General features: G+C 38.3%; 2 protein-coding genes across 6 annotated transcripts in view; one reads left to right on the plus strand and one right to left on the minus strand.

The window, feature by feature from the left end:
• Positions 1–18,162, minus strand: part of FAM186A (family with sequence similarity 186 member A) — a gene marked incomplete at its 5' end in the record, with an annotated part of 60,741 nt that extends 42,579 nt beyond the window's left edge. Inside the window, 1 exon segment of the mRNA XM_034644783.1 lies at positions 17,965–18,162. Coding sequence (XP_034500674.1) covers positions 17,965–18,162 — 198 coding nt within the window.
• Positions 1–23,532, plus strand: part of LARP4 (La ribonucleoprotein 4) — a 202,592-nt gene that overhangs the window by 111,860 nt on the left and 67,200 nt on the right. For 2 of the 5 annotated variants that reach the window (XM_034646476.1, XM_011228888.3), the window contains exon 1: positions 21,713–21,878. In XM_034646476.1, coding sequence (XP_034502367.1) covers positions 21,861–21,878 — 18 coding nt within the window. In that variant the 5' untranslated portion in view covers positions 21,713–21,860. Of the gene's footprint in view, positions 1–20,276; positions 20,607–21,710; positions 21,879–23,532 lie in introns of those variants that run through there. The other 3 variants (XM_034646475.1, XM_034646477.1, XM_011228887.3) reach the window with 3 other exon arrangements.

The raw sequence follows: 23,532 nt of genomic DNA on the forward strand, positions 1-23,532 counted from the left end.
TTTTTTTTTTTTTTTTGGAGTCTGGCTAAAGATTTGTTAATTTTATTGATCTTTCAAAGAACCAGCATCCCAGTTTCATTGAGCTGTTCTTTGTTGTTGTTGTTGTTGTTGTTTTTTGCGGGGTTTTTTTTAGTTTCTATATCATTTATTTCTGCTATAATCTTTATTATTTCCTTCTACTTGCTGGTGTTAGGTTTTGTTTGTTATTCTTTTTCTAGCTCCTTTAGGTGTAAGATTAGGTTGTTTGAAATTTTTCTTGCTTCTTGAGGTAGGCCTGTATTGCTATAAACTTCCCCCTTAGAATCACTTTTGCTGCATCCCAGAGGTTATGGACCATTGTGTTTTCATTTTCGTTTGTTTCCACATACTTTTTGATTTCTTCTTCAATTTCCTGGTTGACCATTTATTATTTAGTAGCATGTTATTTAACCTCCATGTATTTTGCTCTTTCCAGATTTTTTTGTGGTTGATTTCTAATTTCATAGCAGGTTGGTCAGGAAAGATACACAGTATTACTTCAACCTTTTTGAATCTGTTGAGGTTTGTTTTGTGGCCTAATATGTGATCTCTTCTGGAGAATGCCCCATGTGCAGTTGAAAAGAATGTGTTTTTTGCTGTTTTAGGATGAATGTTCGAATATATTTGTTAAATCCATCTGGTGCTGTGTGTCATTCAAAGCCACTGTTTCCTTGTTGATTTTCTGTTTATTATTTTTTCAGGATTTTATTTATTTATTTGTGAGAGAGGGAGAGAGAGAGCACAGCAGGGGGAGCAACAGGCAGAGGGGGAAGCAGGCTGCCTGCTGAGCAAGGAGCCCAAAGTGGGACTCGATCCCAGGACCCTGGGATCATGACCTGAGCCGAACGCAGACGCTTAACTGACTGAGCCATCCAGGCATCCCTGATTTTCTGTTTACATGATTGATCCATTCATGTAAGTGGAGTGTTAATGTCTCCTATTATTATTGTATTACTGTTGATTAGTTCCTTTATGTTTATTAACTGTTTTTTGTATTTGGATGCTCCCATGTCGGGTGCATATATATTTATAATTGTTATATCTTGTTGGATTTTCCTCTTATGATTATATAGTGTCCTTCTTTGCCTCTTGTTACAGTCTGTGTTTTAAAGTCCATTTTGTCCAATATAAGTATTGCTACTCAGGGTTTCTTTTGACATCCATTTGCATGATAAATGTTTTCCATCCCCTCACTTTCAATTTGTAGGTGTCTTAAGGTCTGAAATGAGTCTCTTGTAGGCAGGATATAAAAGTGTCCTTTTTTTTTTATCCTCTCTGTCACCCTATTTTTTGTTTGGAGCATTTAGTCCGTTTAAGTCCAAAGTGATTATTGATAGGTATGTATTTATTGTCATTTTATTTGTTTTGTGGTTGTTTTTGTGATTTTTCTCAGATCCTTTCTTCTCTTTCTCTTTCATGGTTTGTTGGTCTTCTTTAGTGATATACTTGGGTTCTTTACTCTTTACTTTTTGCATATCTATTACTGTTTCTGAGTTGTGGTTACCATTCAGTTTATATATAACATCTTCTACATATAGCAGTCTATATTAAATTGATAGTCGCTTGTTTTTGAACTCATTCTTTACTCCTATCCCCTCTACATTTCAGATATTTAGTATCATCTTTTACATCCTTTTATTTTGTACTTCCTGTTTTTATTAGTCTTAGTTATGGTTTTTATTTTCCATTCACAGTGTCCCCCTTAACATTTCTTGTAGGGCTGATTTGGTGGTCATGAATTCTTTTAACTTTTGTTTGTCTGGGAAACTCTTTCTCTCCTATTCTGAATGATAGCCTTGTTGAGTAAAGTATTCTTGGCTGCAGATTTTTCCCTGCCAGCACTTTGAACACATCATGCCACTCCCTTCTGGTCTGCAAAGATTCTGAAAAAAATCAGCTGTTAGTCTTATGGGGTTTCCCCTTTGTTGTAACTGTCTTTTTTCCTCTTGCAACCTTTAAAATTCTTTATCACATTTTTTTGTGATATTATTTCTTCAAATACATTTCTGTCCCCCTCCCTCTCTCCTCCTTATGGGGTCCCTACAATGCAAACGTTATTAGCTTAATGGCGTCACTGAGTTCTCTGAGTCTATCTCTATGCAGTGTTTGTTTGTCTTTCACCTGTTCAGTTCTATTGCTTTCCATTATTCTATCCTCCAGGTCACTGATTTGTTCCTCTAGTTCCTGTGGCTTATTATTTATTCCATCTATTGTATTTTTAATTTCATTTATTGATTTGTCTTTGATATGTTTTTTGTCTCTTTGACAAGGGTCTCACTGATGTCCCTCACCCTTTACTAAAGTCCAGTGAGTATCTTTATGATCATTACTTCAAATTCTGTATCAGGTATATTACTAATTTCTCTTTCACTTAGATCTCTTGCTGTGATTTTTGTCTTGTTCTTTCATTTGGGACATATTTCTCTGTTTCCTCTGTGTTTGTTTCTCTCTGTTAAGACAGTCAGCTATGTCTTCTGCTCTTAAAGGTAGTGATTTTATGGAGAGCTGGTCCTGGAGTGCCCTGCAGTGCAGTGCCCTCTTCACTAGACTCTGGCACCTAAGTGGAGTCTCCTATGCATGTTGTTTGTGTCCTGCTATTGTGTCTGAGTCACTTTTCCTTGCAGTCCACATGATTGCACTGACTTTTTGTCTGTTGTGGGCTGTGCTTGCTCTCTGTGATGTTAGAGAGATCCAGGCAGGCTGGCTCTGAGGGGGTGTGACAGCAAAAAGGCTTGGGGGTGGGGCAGTGGTGTTAGCAAAATTTGCACTGAGGGTTGTCCTAGGCTGGATCCCCCAGTTGGGTGGTTGCTGGGGATACGGTGCACAGGGATAGTTGTGGCAGCCTGGGGTGCCAGGCGTTTGTGTGGGCAGTGGCTGGGCAGGGCGTGTGCACAGCATTATGAAATTTACACTGAGCCACTAGTCCTGGGCTGGCTTCCCCAAAGTACAGCAGCATCTGTGTGTGGGGTGAGTGATATCTGTGCACGACAAAGCTGGGCAAGGCACATGCAGCATTAATAAAAAAAAAAAAAATGCGCTGAGCCCACTGCCCAGGGCAGCAGACTTCTAGTGGGTGGGCCTCAGGAGGACTCATGGATGGGGTGCACTGCTAGCAGGCTAGGTTGCAAGCATCTGTGCTGTGCTGCATCCTACAGGTGACTCTGTATTTATGCTGGGGGGAGGAGGAATGGTGCCTGCCAGCTGCTTGTTCCCAGAGAAATCCCCTCAACAAGCTCCAGAATCAGTATAAACGGATCTCCCTCCTGGTGTGCAAGCTGTAGTTTCTATGTTGCCTCTCCTCAGGCTGTTGTTTCTTTAAGGGTGGGGACACAGCCATTTCTGGCCCTCCTGGCCCACTCAGTGCTGACTCAGCTGACTTTTAAAGCTCCAGGCTCCAAGTCCCCCTGTTTATACAAACTCTTGGAATTCAACCCCTCTGATTTTCAAGGCCAGACATTATGGCGATTCATTTTTTCTGTGTGGGCTCTCTGGTGCTTTCCCCTCTCCATGACGACAGCTCCCTCCCCTTGTAGGCAGCTCCCAACCATTATTTCTGCCCTTCCTAAACTCTCCTGATGCAGCTTCTTCTCTACATTTAGTTGTGAAGTTTGTTCTGCCAGTCTTTAGATCACTCTCCAGTTTAATGACTTGGATGTGAGTGATATCTAGTTGTAAACATGTGACAGGGCAAGCTTAAGGTACTCATACTCTGCCATCTTTCCCTTGCCTCCTGGTTTTTAGGAAATTTAAAGTTACATATGTAGTTCACTTTAAGGGGTGCCTGGCTGGCTCAGTTGGTAGAGCATGTGACTCTTGATCTTGGGGTTGTGAGTTCAAGCCCCACATTGGGTGTAGAGCTTACTTTAAAAAACAAATCAATAAAAATAAAAATAAAATAAATGTCTACTCAATAGTGCTGTTAGGATATATAACTAATATTTAAAAAGTAGGATTATAAATGTGTGCATCTTCAACTTTACTAGATTGTGCCAGAGTGTTTTACAAAATAATCATACCAATTTATTCTTCTATGGCAAGGTATATCTGTTGCTTCACATTCCTGCCAACATGTAGTATTATTAAACCTTAAAATTTTTTGCCCATTTGGTGGGTGTGAAATGGTATAAATTATGGGTTTCATTTGAATTTCCATGATAATCAATGAAGCTGATCATCTTTTTAATTGTTTATGAAACGACTATTTCCTATCCTATGAAATGACTGTTTATGTCTTTTGTTAATTTTTCTGTTGGGTTATTTTTCTTATTGATTCATAGGAACTCTTTATATATTCTGAATACTATTTTTTAATTTGTTATATGGTGTTAAATACCTTCTCTCACTTAGTTGTTTGTTTCTTCCTCTCTGTAGTGTTTTGATCATTAGAAGATCTCCTTTTTAATGTAGAGGAAGTCATCAGTCTTTCTCTACCCTAGGGTCATAAAAATATTCTCCCTCACCTTTAAGTGTGAGATAGGGAACTAAAATCATTTTTCAATAAACTTAACCAGTTGTTCCAACATGATTTATTAAGTATTATCCACTTCCCTCTCAGATACTCGGTGCCAGCTCTGTCGTTTATTACATTGCATGAAAGTCTATTTCTGAGCTCTGTTTCATGGCCTTATTTATCTATCCCTGTGCCAATGTTTTAATGTTTTAACTAGAATAGCTTTATAATAAATCTTTATCTCCCTTAGGCATAGTAGTCTACCTTGTTGTACTTCTTCAGCATTGTCTTGGCTATTCTTGGAATTTAGCTCCTCTATTAAATTTTAGAATCACCTTGTCATGCTTCATGAGTTATCTTTTTGGGATTTTGATTGGATTTGCTTTAAATCTCTATTTGGTTTGGGGATCATTGACATAGTTGAGTCTTCCTATCCATGAACATGGTTTGTCTCACAATTTACAGTCTTTCATTATTTTTTCCTTCTAAGTATAGTTGACACACAATGTTACATTAGCTTCATCATATGTACAACATTGTATAGTCTTTCAATAAGGTTTTGTAATTTTTTGTCAATAAAGTTTTATAATTTTTTTTTTAAAGATTTTATTTATTTATTTGACAGAGACAGCCAGCGAGAGAGGGAACACAAGCAGGGGGAGTGGGAGAGGAAGAAGCAGGCTCCCAGCGGAGCGCGGAGCCTGATGCGGGGCTCAATCCCAGGGACCTGGGACCACGCCCTGAGCCGAAGGCAGACGCTTAACGACTGAACCACCCAGGCGCCCCAAGTTTTATAATTGCTACATAAATGTCTTGCACATTATTTTGTTATTTCTAGTTTCCTGAATGTTTGTATACCTTCAAAATTCATCTATTGAATTCTTAACCCCCAATATGAAGGTACTAGGAAGTGGGGCCTTTGGTAGGTGATTAGGTCTTGAGAGTGGAGCCTAATGAATAGGATTATAAAAGAGATTATAGAGAACTCTCCCCTTTCCACCATGGACAGAGTAGTAGGTCAACAGTCTGCAACCTGGGAGAGGGCTGTCACAAGAACTTGATCTTGGACTTCACAGCTCCAGAACTGTGAGAAATAAATTTCTCTTGTTTATAAGCCATCTTGTCTATGGTACTTTGTTATAGCAGCCCAAACTGTTTGAGACAGTACTTGTATTTCTATTGAGATTATAAATGGTGTATTTTCTTAAGTTTTCTGCTTCTTGGCAGTATATAGAAATGCAGTTAGGGGCTCCTGGGTAGCGCAGTCGTTAAGTGTCTGCCTTTGGCTCAGGGCGTGATCCCGGCGTTACGGGATCGAGCCCCACATCAGGCTCCTCCGCTATGAGCCTGCTTCTTCCTCTCCCACTCCCCCTGCTTGTGTTCCCTCTCTCGCTGTCTGTCTCTGTCAAATAAATAAATAAAATCTTAAAAAAAAATGCAGTTGATCTATGGTATTCATCTTATATTCAGGAACCTTTTGGGTTTTTTGGTAATTGTAATATTTTGTACATTCTTCCAGTGTGTGTGCATGCATTTGTGAGAGAGATAATCATTTCTTTGACAAATAATTATTTGTCAGATCTTCCCAATACTCACTCTTTTTGCATCTTTTTTAAAAGGATTAATTTATTTAGAGAGGGAGGGTGCGCAAGTGGGGGAAGGGGCAGAGGGGGAGGGAGAGGGACAAGCAGACTCTGCGCTAAGAGTGGAGTCCAACACAGGGCTCAGTCCCACTACCCTGAGATCATGACCTGAGCTGAAATCATGAATTGAGTACTTAACCAACTGAGCCACCCGGGTTCCCCTCTTTTTGTGTCTGTCTTTTTATCTCAATGTGTTGTCTAGAACTATGAGACTACAAGTCATAGTGGTGGCAGTCCTTGTCTTTATCCATGTTTTACAGGGTATAATTTTAGTATTATACCATTAAGTTTGATGTTTCTTTCCTTTTTTTAAAAGTAGGTTCCACCCTGGGCTTGAACTCACAACATGGGGCTTGAACTCACGACCCCGAGATCAAGACCTGAGCTGAAATCAAGAGTCAATGATTCCCATTGCATTAGGTTTCCCAATACAGTGATTGTGTCTGGCCTAGAAGGGCAATCAGAGCTCTCCAAGGATGCCCAGTCCTCTCTCATAAATTAATTCTCAGAGTCATGGTGAAGGTTATATCTTTTGGACTTGCCCAGGGTTGGTGAGTCAGTATTAAGTGACAAAACCACTCTAACATTCCAGTCTTCCTAAGCCTTTTCTTTCCTCTACATTAAACTAGGGCAAGACTGGCATTTCTTTTCACTGTGGGCAATCTTTTGGTCCAAGTTTCAACTAACCAACCAACCAAACTGTTAGAACCCTGTCTAATTCCCCAAGCTGTGATATTAAATACGGGATCTCTGCTTAATAAACCCATATCAATGAATTTGGCCTGATCCAACTTCTGTTCCTTCCACCATTATCCCACCCTTAATATCCATTCCTTGGATTTCTGTCTATAAAATTTGGAAAACTCAAGTCATTCTTTTGGAGTGTAGTGCACATCCTTATGGATCACACTTTGAACCTCACCTTTAGTGCCCTGCTGGATTTGAGTGTAGCTGTAAGTCTAGAAACAGCGAGATGTGTAGGAGTGGTTCCTGAAGAAACTCAGCGCTATGTTGCGTGGCAGCTGCCTCAAAGGGCTCATAAGGTTTCCTCAGACAATGCAGGGTTAATCCCTTTAGACAGGAATGGACCATCCACTCCTACTATGGATAAAGAGGCCACTCCCACCAGAATGAAGAAGCTGCTCCTAAGGGGGGTGGGGCTGGAGAGGTGACTCCCCTGGTGAAGCACACTATTAGAATTTAGAGACTCAATGTCTTAAGCTTTATCAGGGCCTTCCCACACATCCTCATTCCAATTTTCAGAGACCTGTTTCTTCCCAATCAATGCCCTCACTTTAACAGTAGACACCCTGCAAGGCTGGGAATTCAACTTGCATTGCAATTCATCCAGTCAGAGAATGAGATTCTTGGTTTAATTTTCAGCGATCTCAGTCATGTAGCTATAGGAGATAAGGGTCTCTTTCAGAACACACACAGAAGCTTTCAGGTCATTCATGTGGTTCTTGAGCTAGAAATTCAAATCCCTGAGCTCATCCTTTTTTTCCCCCCACTTTATCCAGTGACATTAGGAGCAACCAACCAGTCTCATTATATTTATTAGTTTGCCAAAAATGTTTGAAAGTATCATATACACAGTCACCCAGATTCTTGCTTCTTATAAGTAGTTGATTAGGAGTATCCAATTAGGAGTATCCAATATTCAATCTGGATATCCAATATCCAGATTAGTGATATTTTACATATCTTAATTGACAGACCATGCCAAGGACAATCAATGCTCTCTTTAATAGTGGAAATGGAGTCATTCGTATCTTTAAATCTAATCAAATTAGAAAGCCAATTCTAGAAATCCTAAATCCAATTCAGAAAACTTATCCTTAAGATTCTATTCCTCCAGAACCACTCTCTCTATACCAGAATCTGTGTTAGTAGTATTAGTCAGACTCCTCCACAGGAACAGAAACAATGGGATATATATGTACACAGGTCGATAAACATATATGAAGACTTATTTAAAAAATACACACACACACACACACACACACATATATATGTAAAGAGATTTATTATAAAGAATTGGTTCACATGATTATGGAGACTAAGAAGTCTCACAATTTTCAGTTGCTAAGCTGAAGACCCAGTAGAGCCTATGGTGTGGGTCCAGTCCAAAAGTCAGGAGGCTCAAGACTCAAAAAATGCTGATGTTTCAGTTCAGATTTGAAGGCAGGAAAAGACTGATGTCCCAGCTCAAGGAAGGCAGGGAGGTAGAGCTCCCTTTTTGTTCTATTCAGGTTTTTAATTGATTGGATGAGACCCACCCACACATTAGAGAAGACATTTTGCTTTACTCAGTCTGATTCAAGTGTTAATATCATCCAGTAAGTCTTCACAGACTAACTCAGAATTTTGAGGAAATGTCTGAGCACACTGTAGCCCAGTCAAGTTGACACATAAAATTAACTATCACAACTGTCAACACAGCAAAAAGCCAATACACAGAATGGAGGAAAATATTTGCAAATCATATATCTGATAAATGGTTAATATCCAGAATATATAAAGACTTCTTAGAACTCAACAAGAATAAACCCAAAATGGGCAAAGGAATTGAATAGACATTTCTCCCAAGAGTATATATACATGGCCAACAAGCACATGAAAAGATGCTCAACATCACTTATCATTAGGGAAATGCAAATCAAAGCCACAATGAGATACTTCATACCCATTAAGATGGCTATTATCAGAAAGGAAAAAAATAACAAGTGTTGGTAAGGATGTGGAGAAATTGGAACCCTTGCGAACTGCTGATAGGAATGTAAAATACTGCAGCCACTACAAAAACAGTATGGCAGTTTCTCAAAAAATTAAAAATAGAATTACCATATGAGCCAGAAATTCTACTCCTAGTATACAAAGAATTTAAAGCAGGGACTTGAACAGATATATTGTACTCCTATGTTTATAGCAGTATTACTTACAATAGCAGAGGTGAAAGTAAACAAAATGTCTACTGATGAATGAATGGATAAACAAAATATGATATATACATCCACACACACACAATGGAATATTATTTAGCCTTCAAAAGAAAGGAAATTTTGATACATACAACATAAATGAGCTTTGAAGACATATTAAGTGAAATACACCAGGCACAAAAGAACAAATACTTTATGCTCCCACTTATATAAGGTATCTAGAGTAGGCAAATTCATAGAGAAAATAGGATGGTGGTTTCCAAAGTTTGGGGGAAATAAGTGGTTATTGTTTAATGGGTCAGAGTTTCTGTTTTGGATGATAAAAATTTCTGAAAATATATAGTGTTGATGTTTACACAGCATTGTAAATATACTTAATGCCACTGAATTATACAATACAAAATAGTTAAAATCATAACTTTTATGTTATGTGTATTTTACCACAATAAAAAATTGAAAAATAGGTAATTGCCTCTTTAAAACAATAATTGAAATGTAATAAATATTTATAACATATGTATGACATGAAGTATGATATGAATACCACAAAGGCCAGGAGAGGGAAAAAGGTAGAATACTGCTGTAAGGCTCATACACTATTCAAAAGTGGTAGGATACTACTTGAAGGTAAATGGTGATAAATATGTATGGTATAAACCCTAAAGCAAGCACTAAAAAGGTCAGTGTTATAGCTAAGAAGTTAATATAAGAAATAAAACGGAATCATAATAATATATTCAATCTAAAAAAGTGAGAAAAAATAAAAAGGCAACAAAAAGCACATGGGACAAACAGAAAACAAATAGCAAGGTGGTAAATTTAAACTTAACCATATCAATAATTACATTAAAAATAAATCGTCTAAACATCCTAGTAAAAGGCAGAGACTGTCAGTTTGGATTAAAAAAGAAACCCGGGGCGCCTGGGTGGCTCAGCCATTTAGTGTCTGCCTTTGGCTCAGGTCATGATCCCAGGGTCCTGGGATCGAGCCCTGCATTGGGCTTCCTGTTTGGCAGGAAGCCTGCTTCTTCCTCTCACACTCCCCTTCCTTGTGTTCCCTCTCTCGCTGTCTGTCTCTGTCAAATGAATAAATAAAATCTTAAAAAAAAAAAAAAGAAACCCAATTAAATACTTTCCTATAGGAAACTCACTTTATTTTTTTAAATTATTTTTATTACCATATAATGTATTATTTGTTTCAGGGGTACAGGTCTGTGATTCATCAGTCTTACACAATTCACAGCACTAACCATAGCATATATCCTCCCGAATGTTCATCACCCAGCCGCCCCATCCCTCCCATCCCCCTCTCCACTACAGCAACTCTCAGTTTGTTTCCTGAGATTAGGAGTCTCTTATGGTTTATCTCCTTCTCTGGTTTCATCTTGTTTCATTTTTCCCTCTCTTCCCCTATGATCCTGTGCCTTGTTTCTCAAATTCCACATATCAGTGAGATCGTGATAATTGTCTTTCTCTGATTGACTTATTTCTTTTAGCATAATACCCTCTAGTTCCATCCATGTCATTGCAAATGGCAAGATTTCATTTTTTTGATGGCTGCATAATATTCTATTATATATACATACCACACTTCTTTATTCATTCATCTGTTAATGGACATCTGGGCTCTTTCCATAGTTTGGCTATTGTGGACATTGCTGTTATAAACATTGGGGTGCATGTGCCCCTTTGGATCACTACATTTGTATCTTTGGGGTAAATACCCAGTAGTGCAATTGCTGGGTCATAGGGTAGTTCTATTTTCAACTTTTTGAGGAACCTTCATACTGTTTCCCAAAGTAGCTGCATGAGGTTGCATTCCCACCAACAGTGTAGGAGGGTTCTCATTTCTCTGCATCCTCGCCAACATCTGTTGTTTCCTGACTTGCTAATTTTAGCCATTTTGACTGGTGTGAGGTGGTATCTTATTGTAAGAAACCCACTTTAAATATAACAACCCAAATATGTTTAAAGTAAAAGAATAGAGAAAGTACAAAGATGGTAACACTCATCAAAAGAAAGCCTGAGTGGCTATATTAGTAACAAAAGCAGATTACAGAGAAAAAGAATATTACTAGAGATAAATAAGGTCATTTCATAATGGTACCATGGCCAATTCATTGAGAAGACATAGCAATTCCATGTGTTTTGGCATCTAAAACAGAGCTTCGGGGTGCCTGCATGGCTCAGATGTTTGGGCGTCTGCCTTTGGCTCAGGTCATGATTTCCAGATCCTGGGATTGAGCCCCACATCAGGCTCCCGGCTGGCTCAGTGGGGAGCATGCTTCTCCCTCTCCCTCTGCCTCTCCCCCTGCTTGTGTGCTCTGTCTCTCTCTCAAATGAATAAATAAAATCTTTAAAATAGAGCTTCAAAGTACATGAAAAAACTTTGATAGAACTATCAGAACTAGACAAATTTGTAATTATAGTTAAATATTGATATACCCCTCTTTTGATAATTGATAAAGTTGAGAAAAAATGATGGAAAACTTGCACAATACTATCAACCAACTTGACGTAATCATTATTTATAGAGTACATCACTCGACAACAAAATACAAATTGTATTCAATGCATACATAACATAGGAAAAAAACTCCAAATATTTGGAAAATAAACACTATTCTAACCCACGGGTCAAAGAAAAAAGTCAAAAAGAAATTAGAAAGTATATAAAACTGAACGAAAATGAAAACATGGCATTTTCATTTGCAAAGGGAGATATGTATAAAAAAAAACCACTTCTTACAAAAGAAAAAAGTTCTCAAATCAATGACCTCAGCTTCTACCTTAAGAAACTGAGAAAAAAGAGTAAATTATATCCAAAGTTAATAGTGTAAATGAAATAATAAAGATCAGTGTGGACATAAGTAAAATAGAAAACAGAATTAAAGAAAATCTGTGAAATCAAAAGTTGGTTCTTTGGGACTCAGTTGGTAGAGCATGTGACTCTTGATTTTGGGGCTGTGGGGTTGAGCCCCATCTTGGGTGTAGAGATTACTTAAAAATAAAATCTTTAGGGGTGCCTGGGTGGCTCAGTCAGTTGAGTAGCTGACTCTTCATCTTGGCTCGAGTCATGATCTCAGGGTCTTGGGATCAAGCCCTGCATTAGGCTCTGCTCTCAGCGGGAAGTCTGCTTGAGGATTCTCTTTCCCTCTCCTTCTGCCCCTCCGCCTGCTCCCTTGCTCTCTTTTGAGAGAAAGAAAGGGTGAGCATGAGTTGGGGGTAGAGGCAGAGGGAGAGGGAGAAGCAGACCCCCCGCAGAGCAGGGAGCCCGATGGAGGGCTCGATCCTAGGACCCTGAGATCATGACCTGAGCTGAAGACATGTAACCAACTGAGCCACCCAGGCACCCCCCAAAAAGTAAAATCTTAAAGAAAAAAAAAAAAGCTGGTTCTTTGAAAATAACAATAAAATTGATAGACCTTTAGCCAGATTGATAAGGGAAGAGAGAGAGAGAGAAGACAAATTGCTAATATCAGAAATGAAAAGTAATATTATTACAGATTCTACAGATAACAAAGGGATAATGAGGGATTATTGTGAACAACTTTGGGCCAATAAAATGATATAAGATAAAATGGACAAATTACAAGACACAAACTGTGAAAGCTCACTGAAGAAGACAGATAACCTGGGTGGCTAGGTGGCTCAGTCGATTAAGCATCTGACTTTGGCTCAGGTCTCAATCTTGGGGTCCTGGGATCAAGCCTTGTATCTGGCTCCCTGCTCAATGGGGAGTCTGCATGTCCCTCTCCCTTTGCCCTTCCCTCCGCTTGTGCTCTCTCTGCCTCTCTCTCAAATAAATAAATAAAATCTTAAAAAAAAAGATAACATGAATAGCTGTACAATTTTTTTAAATTGCATTTGTAGTTTAAAACTTTCCCATGAGTTAAACCACAAATCTAGATGGTTCCATTGATTATTTCTCCCTACCCCACCCAAACACTTAGTGGTTTCTACCAAACATAAAAGGAAATGCCAATTCTCGAAGTCTTACAGAAAATTGAAAAGAACATTCTGAGTCTATAAAACTAGCATTAGTCTGATGCCAAAACCAAGGTATTAAAACTACAGGTCAATATATTTTATAAACATAGACACAAAATGAACAAAATTTTAGTAAATTGAATACAAAATAATAAAAAGAATGCTACATTATGAGTAAATGGAATTTATCCAAAAAATGCAAGGTTGGTTTATCAGTCATAAATCAATGTAATTCTCTATTTTAACAGATTTAAAAAGACAAAAAAAATGATTATCCCAATAGATGCAGTAAAACCTTTTGATAAAACGCAGTATCTACTCCTAATTAAAAATATCAGCAAGCTGGGAAAAGAAGAGAATTTCCCCAACTTGATAAAGAATGCCATAAAAAATATACCGCCACTACTATACTGAATGGGGGAAGAGTCAATGCTTTTCCCTAACATCAAGAAGAAAGCAAGAATGTTTCATCACTTCTAGTCAACTTTATCCTGGAGTTCCTGGCCTACTCAGTAAATTTAAAAGGAAGTTTATTTATTTTCCTCCTTCCCTCCAAAAACGAAGTTGAAATGCATACAGATATGAAAAGGGGAATCAAACTGCCTCTATTAGCATATAACAGGGCTGTCTATGTAGAAAATCCCAAGGAAAATATGAAGAAAATCTAAGAGGACTAATTACTGGGTTTTATTATACAAGATGAACGCTCAAAAATCTATTGTATTTCTATTTATTAGTTGTGAACAATTGAGAATGGAAATTAAAAAGCAATACTATTCACAATAGTAAAAAAAATATGAAATACTTAGGGACAAATCTAACAAAAGATATGCAAGGTCTAGCACTTCCGAGAAAAATTAGACCCAAATAAAAAAGAGATACACTGTTTTCACAGGTCAGAAGACTCAATATTGTTGAGTTCTCAATTCTCCCCAAATTGAGCTATACCAGCAGGCTTTTCCCCCAGTAGAATTTGACAGACCGATTCTAAATTTTATATGGTAATGCAAAGGGAGAAAGCAGTGTGGATAAAGACAGTTTTTAGGTTATGAGTGTTTGAGTGTGTCACTGCAGAGAAAGAAGCCCAAAAGAGGAAATGGGGGTAAAGTGAAGATGTGAGAGAAGAAGTTGCGCATAATTGAAAAAGAACAAAGTTGGAGAACTAAGAGTATATAATTTCAAGAATTATCATAAAACCTCAGTAATAAAAAAACCCCAAAAAACCTCAGTAATCAAGACATTGTAGTATTAGCATAAACACAGATAAATAAATCAAGAGAACAGACTAGAGAGTCCATAAACTCATACATATATGGTCAATTAATTTTCAATAAAGATGCAATGCAATGCAATGGAGAAGGGATAGTCTTTTCAACAAATGGATCTAGAATAATTGTCTAAAAAAAATCTTAATCAATATCTGATATCATATACAAAGATTAAGACAAAATGAACCATAGACCTAAATGTAAAATCTGTAAGCATAAAATTCCTAGAAGAATAAATAGGAGAAAATGTTTGTGACCTTGCATTAGTCGAAGTTTGCTTTGAAAGAAAGAAATTGGACTAAGGAGTTTTGTTCTTTGAAATACACAATTAGTAAAAGAAAAAGACAAGCCACAGAATAGGAAAAAATATTTGCAAATCACTTATCTGATAAAATTTGCAATCAAAATACTATAAAAATACTCAAAACTCAATAATAAGAACATAGACCAATAAGCTTTTAAAATACGGTCAAAATATTTGAACTACCAAAGAAAACATACTGAATGCAAATAAACTTGTGGAAAGTTGCTCAAAATCATTAGTCATCATGAAACTGTAAATTAAAACCACAATGAGATACTATTATACACCTTTTGGAATAGTTAAAATTAAAAAGACCGACAACATCCAAGTGTTGATAAAGATGTAGAGCAATTGCAAATCTCATATACTGCTTGTGGGAATATAAAATAGTATAACTACTTTTTTAAAAGTTTTAATTTAAATTCCAGTTAGTTAACATACAGTGTAATATTATTTTCAGGTGTACAATATTGTCATTCCCACACTCCACAAAACACCTGGTGTTCCCCACAACAAGTGCACTCCTTAATCCCTTTTTTTTTTTTAAAGATTTTATTTATTTATTTGACAGAGATAGAGACAGCCAGAGAGAGAGGGAACACAAGCAGGGGGAGTGGGAGAGGAAGGAGCAGGCTCATAGCAGAGGAGCCTGATGTGGGGCCCGATCCCATAACGCCGGGATCACGCCCTGAGCCAAAGGCAGACGCTTAACCGCTGTGCCACCCAGGCGCCCCCTTAATCCCTTCTTCTAACCATCCTCCCACCCGCCCCCGTAACCATCATTTTGTTCTCTATAGTTAAGAGTCAGTTACTTGGTTTGCCTCTCTTCCCCGCCCCCAACCATGTTCGTTTGTTTTGTTTCTTAAATTCCACATATGAGTGAACTTACATGGTATTTATCTTTCTCTGACTGACTTACATCACTTAGGATACTACTCTCCAGCTCCATCCACATTGTTGCAAATGCAAGATTCCATTCTTTTTTATGGCTGAGTAATATTCCATTGTATATGTATATGACATCTTCTTTATCCATTCATCAGCTGATGGACATTTGGGCTTTTTCCATAATTTGGCTATTGTTGATAATGCTGCTATAAATATAGGAGAGCATGTATCCCTTCAAATCAGTATTTTTTTAAAAAAGATTTTATTTATTTATTTGACAGAGAGAGACAGCCAGTGAGAGAGGGAACACAAGCAGGGGGAGTGGGAGAGGAAGAAGCAGGCTCCTAGTGGAGGAGCCCGATGTGGGGCTCGATTCCAGAGCACGGGGATCACGCCCTGAGCCGAAGGCAGACGCTTAACGACTGCGCCACCCAGGCGCCCCCAAATCATTATTTTTTCCCTTTGGGTAAATCCCTAATAGTACAGTTGCTGCGTCATAGGATAGTTCAATTTTTAACTTTTTGAGGAACCTCCATATTATTTTCCAGAGTGGCTGCACCAGTTTGCATTTCCAACAGTGTAAGAGGGTTCCTCTTTCTCAGCATCCAATACCTGTTGTTTCCTGTGTTCTTAATTTTAGCCATTCTGACAGGTGTGAGGTGATATCTCATCGTACTTTTAATTTGTATTTCCCTGATGATGGTATTGGCACAAAAATAGACACGTAGTTCTAAGGAACAGAATAGAAAACCCAGAAATGAACCCACAACCATATGGTCAATTAATCTTTGACAAAGCAGAAAAGAATATCCAATGGAAAAAAGATAGTCTCTTCAACAAACAGTGTTGGGAAAACTGGACAGCAACATGCAAAAGAATGAAACTGGACCCCTTTCATATACCATATACAAAAATAAATTCAAAATGGATGAAAGACCTAAATGTGAGACAGGAAGCCATTAAAATCCTAGAGGAGAATACAGGTAAACAATGTCAATGCCTTTGACATTGGTCTCCTGAGCTAAGGGAAACAAAAGCAAAAATAAGGTATTGAGGCTTTATCAAAATAAAAAGTTTCTGCACAGCAAAGAAAACACTAAAAAAAACCTAAAAGGCAACCTACAGAATGGGAGAAGATATTTGCAAATGACATACCTGATAAAGGGTTAATATCCAAAATATATAAAGAACTCATAAAACTCAACACCCAAAAACCAAATAATCCAGTTTAAAAATGGGCAGAAGACATGAATAGACATTTTTCCAAAGAAGACATCAAGACGGCCAACAGATATATAACCATTTTTTAAAAGTTTGGTAGTTTTAAAAAGTTGAACATTTATATACCACGTGACCCAGCCATTCTAACCCAAGTATTTATCCCAAAGAAACGAAAGCATATGTCTATAAAATAAGTCATGAATAAATTTACAAATATTCATAGCAATTTCATTTTTTTAGAGAGTGAGGGGGCAGAGGGAGAGAATCTTTTTTTTAAGATTTTATTTATTTGAGAGAAAATAGATGCTGTATGATTCCACTTATATAAAATTATTTTAAAATGCAAAATAACTTATAGTGACAGAAAGCAGATTGGCAGCTGCCTAGAGATTGGGGTGGGGGTGGGGGTCAGGAAGGGTAGGTAGGAGGAATTGCAACTGAGCATAAGGAAACTTTTTGGGGAGATGGGTAAGTTCATTATGTTGATCGTGATGAGGTTTTCACAGGAGTTTATATTATCTAAACTTGTATACTTAAAAATATTTACAGCTTATTATGTGTCAATTATACCTCAATAAAGGTGTTAAAAGCAAACGCCAGGTTATTATTGTTAGTTGTGGGGAGTTGGAGCAGGAGTAAGTTTATTCGGAGAATGAGAAAGTACAAATTTTTTGCACTCCTTAAACATAGGAAAAAACTTTCTTGAATTAATTTCTTTCAACCTGACTGATTTTGTTGTATTCTGTTTGAGCGAATAGAATGCAGTATAACCTTAATGGTTTGGGGTTTATTGGATTGTTATATTATTCAAGCTTTTGTTCATTGTCCTTGGGTTTCTACTGGCCAATAAATTCCCCTTCCATGAGCTGGAATTCAAACCAGCTTTCTTCTTGTTAACAGCTATTTGACAAAAGTTTAGTTGAGAACAAATGAAAACTATTGACTGAAATTAGATATCAATATTAGCTATAGATTTTTATTTTTCTTTCTATCCCAGTCACTCAATAGCACATGTGATTTATTTCTTAAAAGGCTTAATTAATTCTGATAGGAAAGTAAAAGAGACTAACAAAATTGGAGCATGTTATCCACAGTCAGGTGAAACTGTTATTTGAAATCAAAGTTACCTCAAACATAATCAAAGATCATGAAAATAAAATGAGTTAAAAAAAATGTAGCTTATTATTGAAAGTTAAAAAAAAAACATTAGTAATCTGTAAACTTCTCATTTACGACCTACCTCTCTGGCTCGATAAAGCTGTGCTTGCTCAATCCTAGAGATGACATCCTGTACTGCAAATGGGATCTCCAGCTGAGGGACCCCTGATTTATACAGGGTTTTGCTGGATATGATGGTGGAATCCGCAACTTCTTTTTCTGATTCAGATTCGGGGTCTATCCCACCTTGCATTTTGATAAATATTTTGAAAAGCTGAGTGATTTTCTTTTATTTCTTCTTTTTTCACAGAATATAGGCAAATGCTAATAAAGGTGTCCACGAGGAAGCTAGGAGAGGTTTTTCCTGCTCCCAGAGGTTGTGGTTTGCTCTAATTTATTGCTAACCATGGTATTCCAGTCCCGGTGATGTCATAGTAGATCCACTGTGACATCAATGACTCAAACATTTCTAGAGTGCTTACTACAAGCAGAGAACTAGGCGTTCTATCTATATGCTGTGGCGGTAGGGGGGAGGGAGGGTAGAAAGAATAGACAAGAGGAACGCTAAAAGAAATAGAAGATATAGCCTTGCTTAAATAAGCTTAAAATCTAGGTGTTAGAATTCAAGATCCAGTATATCAAATGTAACTCCTGATTCTTCTCTCTTTCTGAGGTTTTGGCTAAGAATTTTTAAACCTGTAATGGACTAGTTGTTACCATGTCCTCAGGGGCCCCTGAACTTGTCCTAGACATGTAATAATTTGGAAGCTATTATTTGGGTGAAGATCACACTCTTTGCACTGCCTAGTTATTCATTTTTCCAAGGAACGTGACTGAAGAAGGTTTTGAAATTCCATAGCTGGCTGGAAAAATTGAAGGGAACTGGATGCTGCTTTGTAACTGAGAGGAGTATTCTGGGCAGCTCCTTTGATTGCAGAGGAGGTGAAAAGATTTAGGACACTGGAGCAATTAAAGGACAGGGTAGTTTTGTTAGCTGTGTAGCTTTTTTATCTATTAAAAACTTTGAAACAGTACAGAAAATAATATAATAAATAGCCATATGCTTATCACATAGAATGAATAAATATTAACATTTTGTCATATTTGCTTCAAAAATGTTTTTTTAAGATTTTTAAAAAATTTATTCATTAGAGAGAGAAAGAGCGCGCGTGGGAGAGCACGAGCAGAAGGGAGGGTCAGATGGAGAGGGAGGAGCAGACTCTCCACTGAGCAGGGACGCCACAGGTGGGGCTCAATCCCAGGATCCCGGGATCATGACCTGAGCCGAAGGCAGACGCTTAACCAACTGAGCCACCCGGGCGCCCCTGCTTCAGAAATTTTTAAATAAAATAAAGTATTAGAGATAAAGTTGGAGTTCCTTTTGGTGTCCTCCCTAGACTCCTTCCTTCTCCTCTGTCCCTTTACAGAGCTAATGACAGTCATGAATTTGATGTATTTATGTCTAGTCTCTGTTTATATAGTTTTACTACAGGTGGATGTATTCATAAAATATATAATATCGTTTTGTAGGTTTTAGACTTTATACAAAGTATGGATGTATAATTTAATTTCTCTAGAAGAATTTCCTATGTTGAGTTCTTACTGTAAACTTAGTCCTATGTTCAGACCTTGCTGTAAACTTACAAAGTTCAACAATTTACGTATTTCAGTCCTTCAGAGAATGGGAGACAGGGGAACATAAAGTAGTTGTCTTTTAAGAAATGAATCAATATAGAGACAGCAAATTAAATATTCTCCCTTCTAATATCCCATTGTCTAAGTTACCCCCTCCTCCATGTTCCCAAAACACTTTGTAAGCTTTCTGTTATAGTACTTATCTCATTGGAATGTAACTATTATTTGTCCCTGTCCATTAGCTGGTGAACTTCTCAAAACCAGAGACTGTGTTTTAGGGTTTTTGTTTGTTTTAAACTTTGACGTATTCTTCCTCAGTTCCTCCTCAGAAATTTTCTAAAATTTGGATATTATCGTTTCAGACTCAATTCCTATGGAAACTTTTCTAAGCCGCAGAATACTTTCTTTTATTGTTAGATTGCCTCCCCTCACACCCAGTCATAAAAATTACTCCCTCCTTTCCTATAAATCACAATTAAGTCCATTCAAGGAAGTTAAAAATGTTTTCTGAAAGAACCGCAATTAATAATTATTTTGGTAAATGTTAAGTTTGATTAAAATATCCATCATTTCTTGAATTTATCAATCTGTTTAAGTACTTTGTTGATAATATTAGATTGTGAGATCCTTAAATAACTTTCATTTCTCTTGATTTTTTTACATTGCTTATCCCAGTAGGCATTCACAAAGCAGCCTACATGCATGTCAACTAAACCAATTTAGCATTATTGTGCTCTCTCTCTCTCATTTTTTATGCAGCATGGAATTCATCAGCAACTGGAAATGAAGGCTTTTTAAAGCAAAATTTAAAAGCTCCCTCCTTCTCTTTCAATTTGGCAAGCATTTGTTGAGAGATACTACTATGTGGCCACCATTATCCTAGAATGTGAAGAATATACAATAGGGTACCTGTGAAGAAACTAAAAAAACGAAAAAAAGAAAAAATAACTTAAGATAGAATATTCAAGGGACATGAAGAAGCAATCTGTGGGGAGCAGTGTCTTTGGGAAAACCCTATGGAGAGAGAAGGTTGATTGACAAATGAAGGCATTCCAGATAGTGAAGACATCTTGAGCCATGGCTTTGGAGGTGAGTGTTGAGTTTGTCTTTCAGGGGAAAGGTGGGGAGATTGATTTAATTGAGATGAAGTAATGTTGAGTTTACTATGGATGAGATTAGGGAGAGGATGGAACACAAATATAAGGAATTTTATGGAGAAATTAATTTGGTATTCAAGTGAAAAAGTGAGTAGATTCATTAGAGAGAAAGTAAGGGAGATTACATGGGATCAGAATAGTAAGGTCTTGAAAGCAAGTACAGTTTGGTGAAAATGAAACCTTTAACTGAGAAAGGTTTTTGAAATAACAGAATGGGAAAAATCAGTAGAAAAGATCAAGACATAATTATTTCAAAAATAAGTGTCTGAACTAGGATATAGAAGTGGGACTGATAGGGAAGGATAACGCTTACTACGTATTGCTGAAGATAATAAGGATTTTGGATCATCTAATTTTGTTTTTATTGTACTTCATTTGAAGTGAGAGTGACAGAACATCAACGAAGCGGCTATCCATACTAAGTATTAAGTAGCATAGATGTGGGTACCCGACTGAAGCGAACACAGGGCAAAGTTCTTTAAAGGTGGTTCTCATGGAAACCTGCTCTCCTAGAGGGCTCCTTCAGCTGTAAAATGGGGATAATATCTATTGCGTAAGGTTTTTCAAGATTCATTCTCATAAAATATTTAGCATAATGCCAGGCACATAGTAAGCATTTAATATACAGCAGCTGTTATTAATATATTTACTATTACTGCTGCTTGGTTTTTTTTCTTCTCTACTTTTTTCTCCGAGCCACCACCTTTTCGGAAGGAATGGGCGTCTGTCCTGGACACTTCACATAAGCTCGGCTTTTCGTCAGATCTAGATTTTGAACTATGAAAACTACGTAATTATAAAATGCGAGGGATAAAATGCGTCAATAAGATTTTTACACAACCCCGTGGTACAGAATGGTGCTTTCCTCTGATCACTTCCCTCCTCCCCCAAGACTGATGATAGTACCTCCCATGCTGCCGCTGGAAAAGGTAGAGCAAAAGTTGAGCGCGCCGAGTGGTTTCTCTTCTCCCGGAAGCAGTTGTTCTCTAGAGCCGGAAGCAGTTGCTCTTTCAAGGGAGGTGGGACTGGGCGGGTCAGGCCGCAGCGGCTGACGGCGGGGGAGGAGCCGGGTCCACTGCCGGGTGGAGGGGCCAGGCGAGTGTCCTTATCCTAGCGATTGGGGCTCGGGCCTGTAAGCCCGTTGGAGTCGCGGCGGCGAGAACGATTGGGCCGAGCGGAGGAAGACATGTTGCTCTTCGTGGAGGTGAGTGGACTTGGTAATGTCGTCCTGCTGTGAGGAGAGCAGGAGTGTGGAGGCGCCGGCCGGTCCCACCGCCATGTGACTTTCCAGGCCGTACACGCCGCGGAACCGGCAGATAGGCTGACACAGCACCTGGGCCGTGCAGGCCTGCGGCTCCACTCTGCGCTCTCACAACACTTTAGGAAGCTGCGGGAAGTGAGGGCCGTAGTGGGGGAGAATTGAAGGTGGAGAATCCAGGCTTGTCTGGTGTGAGGTGAGAATTAGAGGAAGGGGAAAGTGTCCCATATGGACCTCCTAGAGGAGGCAAACAGGCGGGGGGGGGGTGCAGCAGGACGGGGGCGGAGTCTACGGAGAAAAGGGTAATCAGGTGGGCGCGTTGGGCGGGGGGGGTGGAGAAGCGAGGTCTCGCGGGGCCCTCTGGGAGAAGCAAGCAACATGTGGGGCCGCGGAGGGAGGAAGGTGAAGTTCGATATAAGTGTATTGAGAAAGTTGAAAGCTGCTGTTTAGCAACCCCCCCCCAATTTTGTTTGGTCCCCGTCCCTAAGTCTCTGGAACGTTCCGTGGGTGGAAAGCGAATTACTGTGAACGGAGGAGACGCCAATAGGCTTTGGAAGCCTTGAAAGGCACCGTTTTGACCTTTTGTAAAAGTTACTCAGGCAGTGGCTCCGTGATGAGGGTTTGGCTTTATGGACGAATAAAAGCCCTTATACGAGGAAAATTCCAAGAATGAGAGAAACCTAGTCCGGGGAAAGCCGGGTGTTTTGTTTTGTTTTTTAATGTTATTTAACAATAGAAATACTTTTATTTTAACTGGGACGTCTGTTGCTGGCCTATTTTAGTTTTAAAGGTGGTGGATACCTGTCTTACACAAATACGAGGTTTAATTTCTCTTATTTCTGTCTTTCTCTTGTGTGCAGTGAGCATCAGCTGACTGCCTGGCTAATGCCTTGAGTAGATTCCAGATTATATTGTTCTTGCATTGTGAAAACGTCAAACCAGCAAAGCTGCAACTTCCCAACTTGGCACTTGTTAACTATGCCCATAAAAAGAATCTTTTCAATGAGGGAAGGAATTTACAGGTTGTATAATGGATCGAGAAGCCAGGGCCAGTCTGTGGCAGCTTGTTTTTTTTCTCTCTTGGAGGGAGGGATGGGTTTTACTCCGTAATATTGCGGCATAAAGTAAATACATGCTTTAGATTTTTTTTTTAATCTAACCAACCATGTGTAGCTGATAAATTTGAGACCTTTAAATTGGGTTTTAAAGAGACAGCTACCTTAAGAGTATGTCCGACATTGGTAATAAACATTCATTGGAACACTCCTAGTAAATCATGAAAAGACTTGAGATTACTGAACCCATTCTGTTGATCGTTTTTTATCCTCATTGTAGGTTTTTTCCGGCAGGATAAATCAGATATGATTTTAAACAGTGCCAATTTGTATTTGGAACGTTATGCCATGCAAATGCTTCAGGTTTTAAGTATGTATGTGTTTTGCTGGGCAAGTGAGTGTGAAGTTTTATTTATATTAACATGAATTCCAAAATAAACTTTTGGATTCCAAATTGATTCCTTTGGCTTTGTTAAAATGTGAACTTTAATAATCGCTCCATTTTAGATTGTTTAAGCTAGCTCCTCTCTTGTTACTAAAACAAC

Source organism: Ailuropoda melanoleuca, chromosome 16, assembly GCF_002007445.2.
Source record: "Ailuropoda melanoleuca isolate Jingjing chromosome 16, ASM200744v2, whole genome shotgun sequence".
Lineage (NCBI taxonomy): Eukaryota > Metazoa > Chordata > Mammalia > Carnivora > Ursidae > Ailuropoda > Ailuropoda melanoleuca.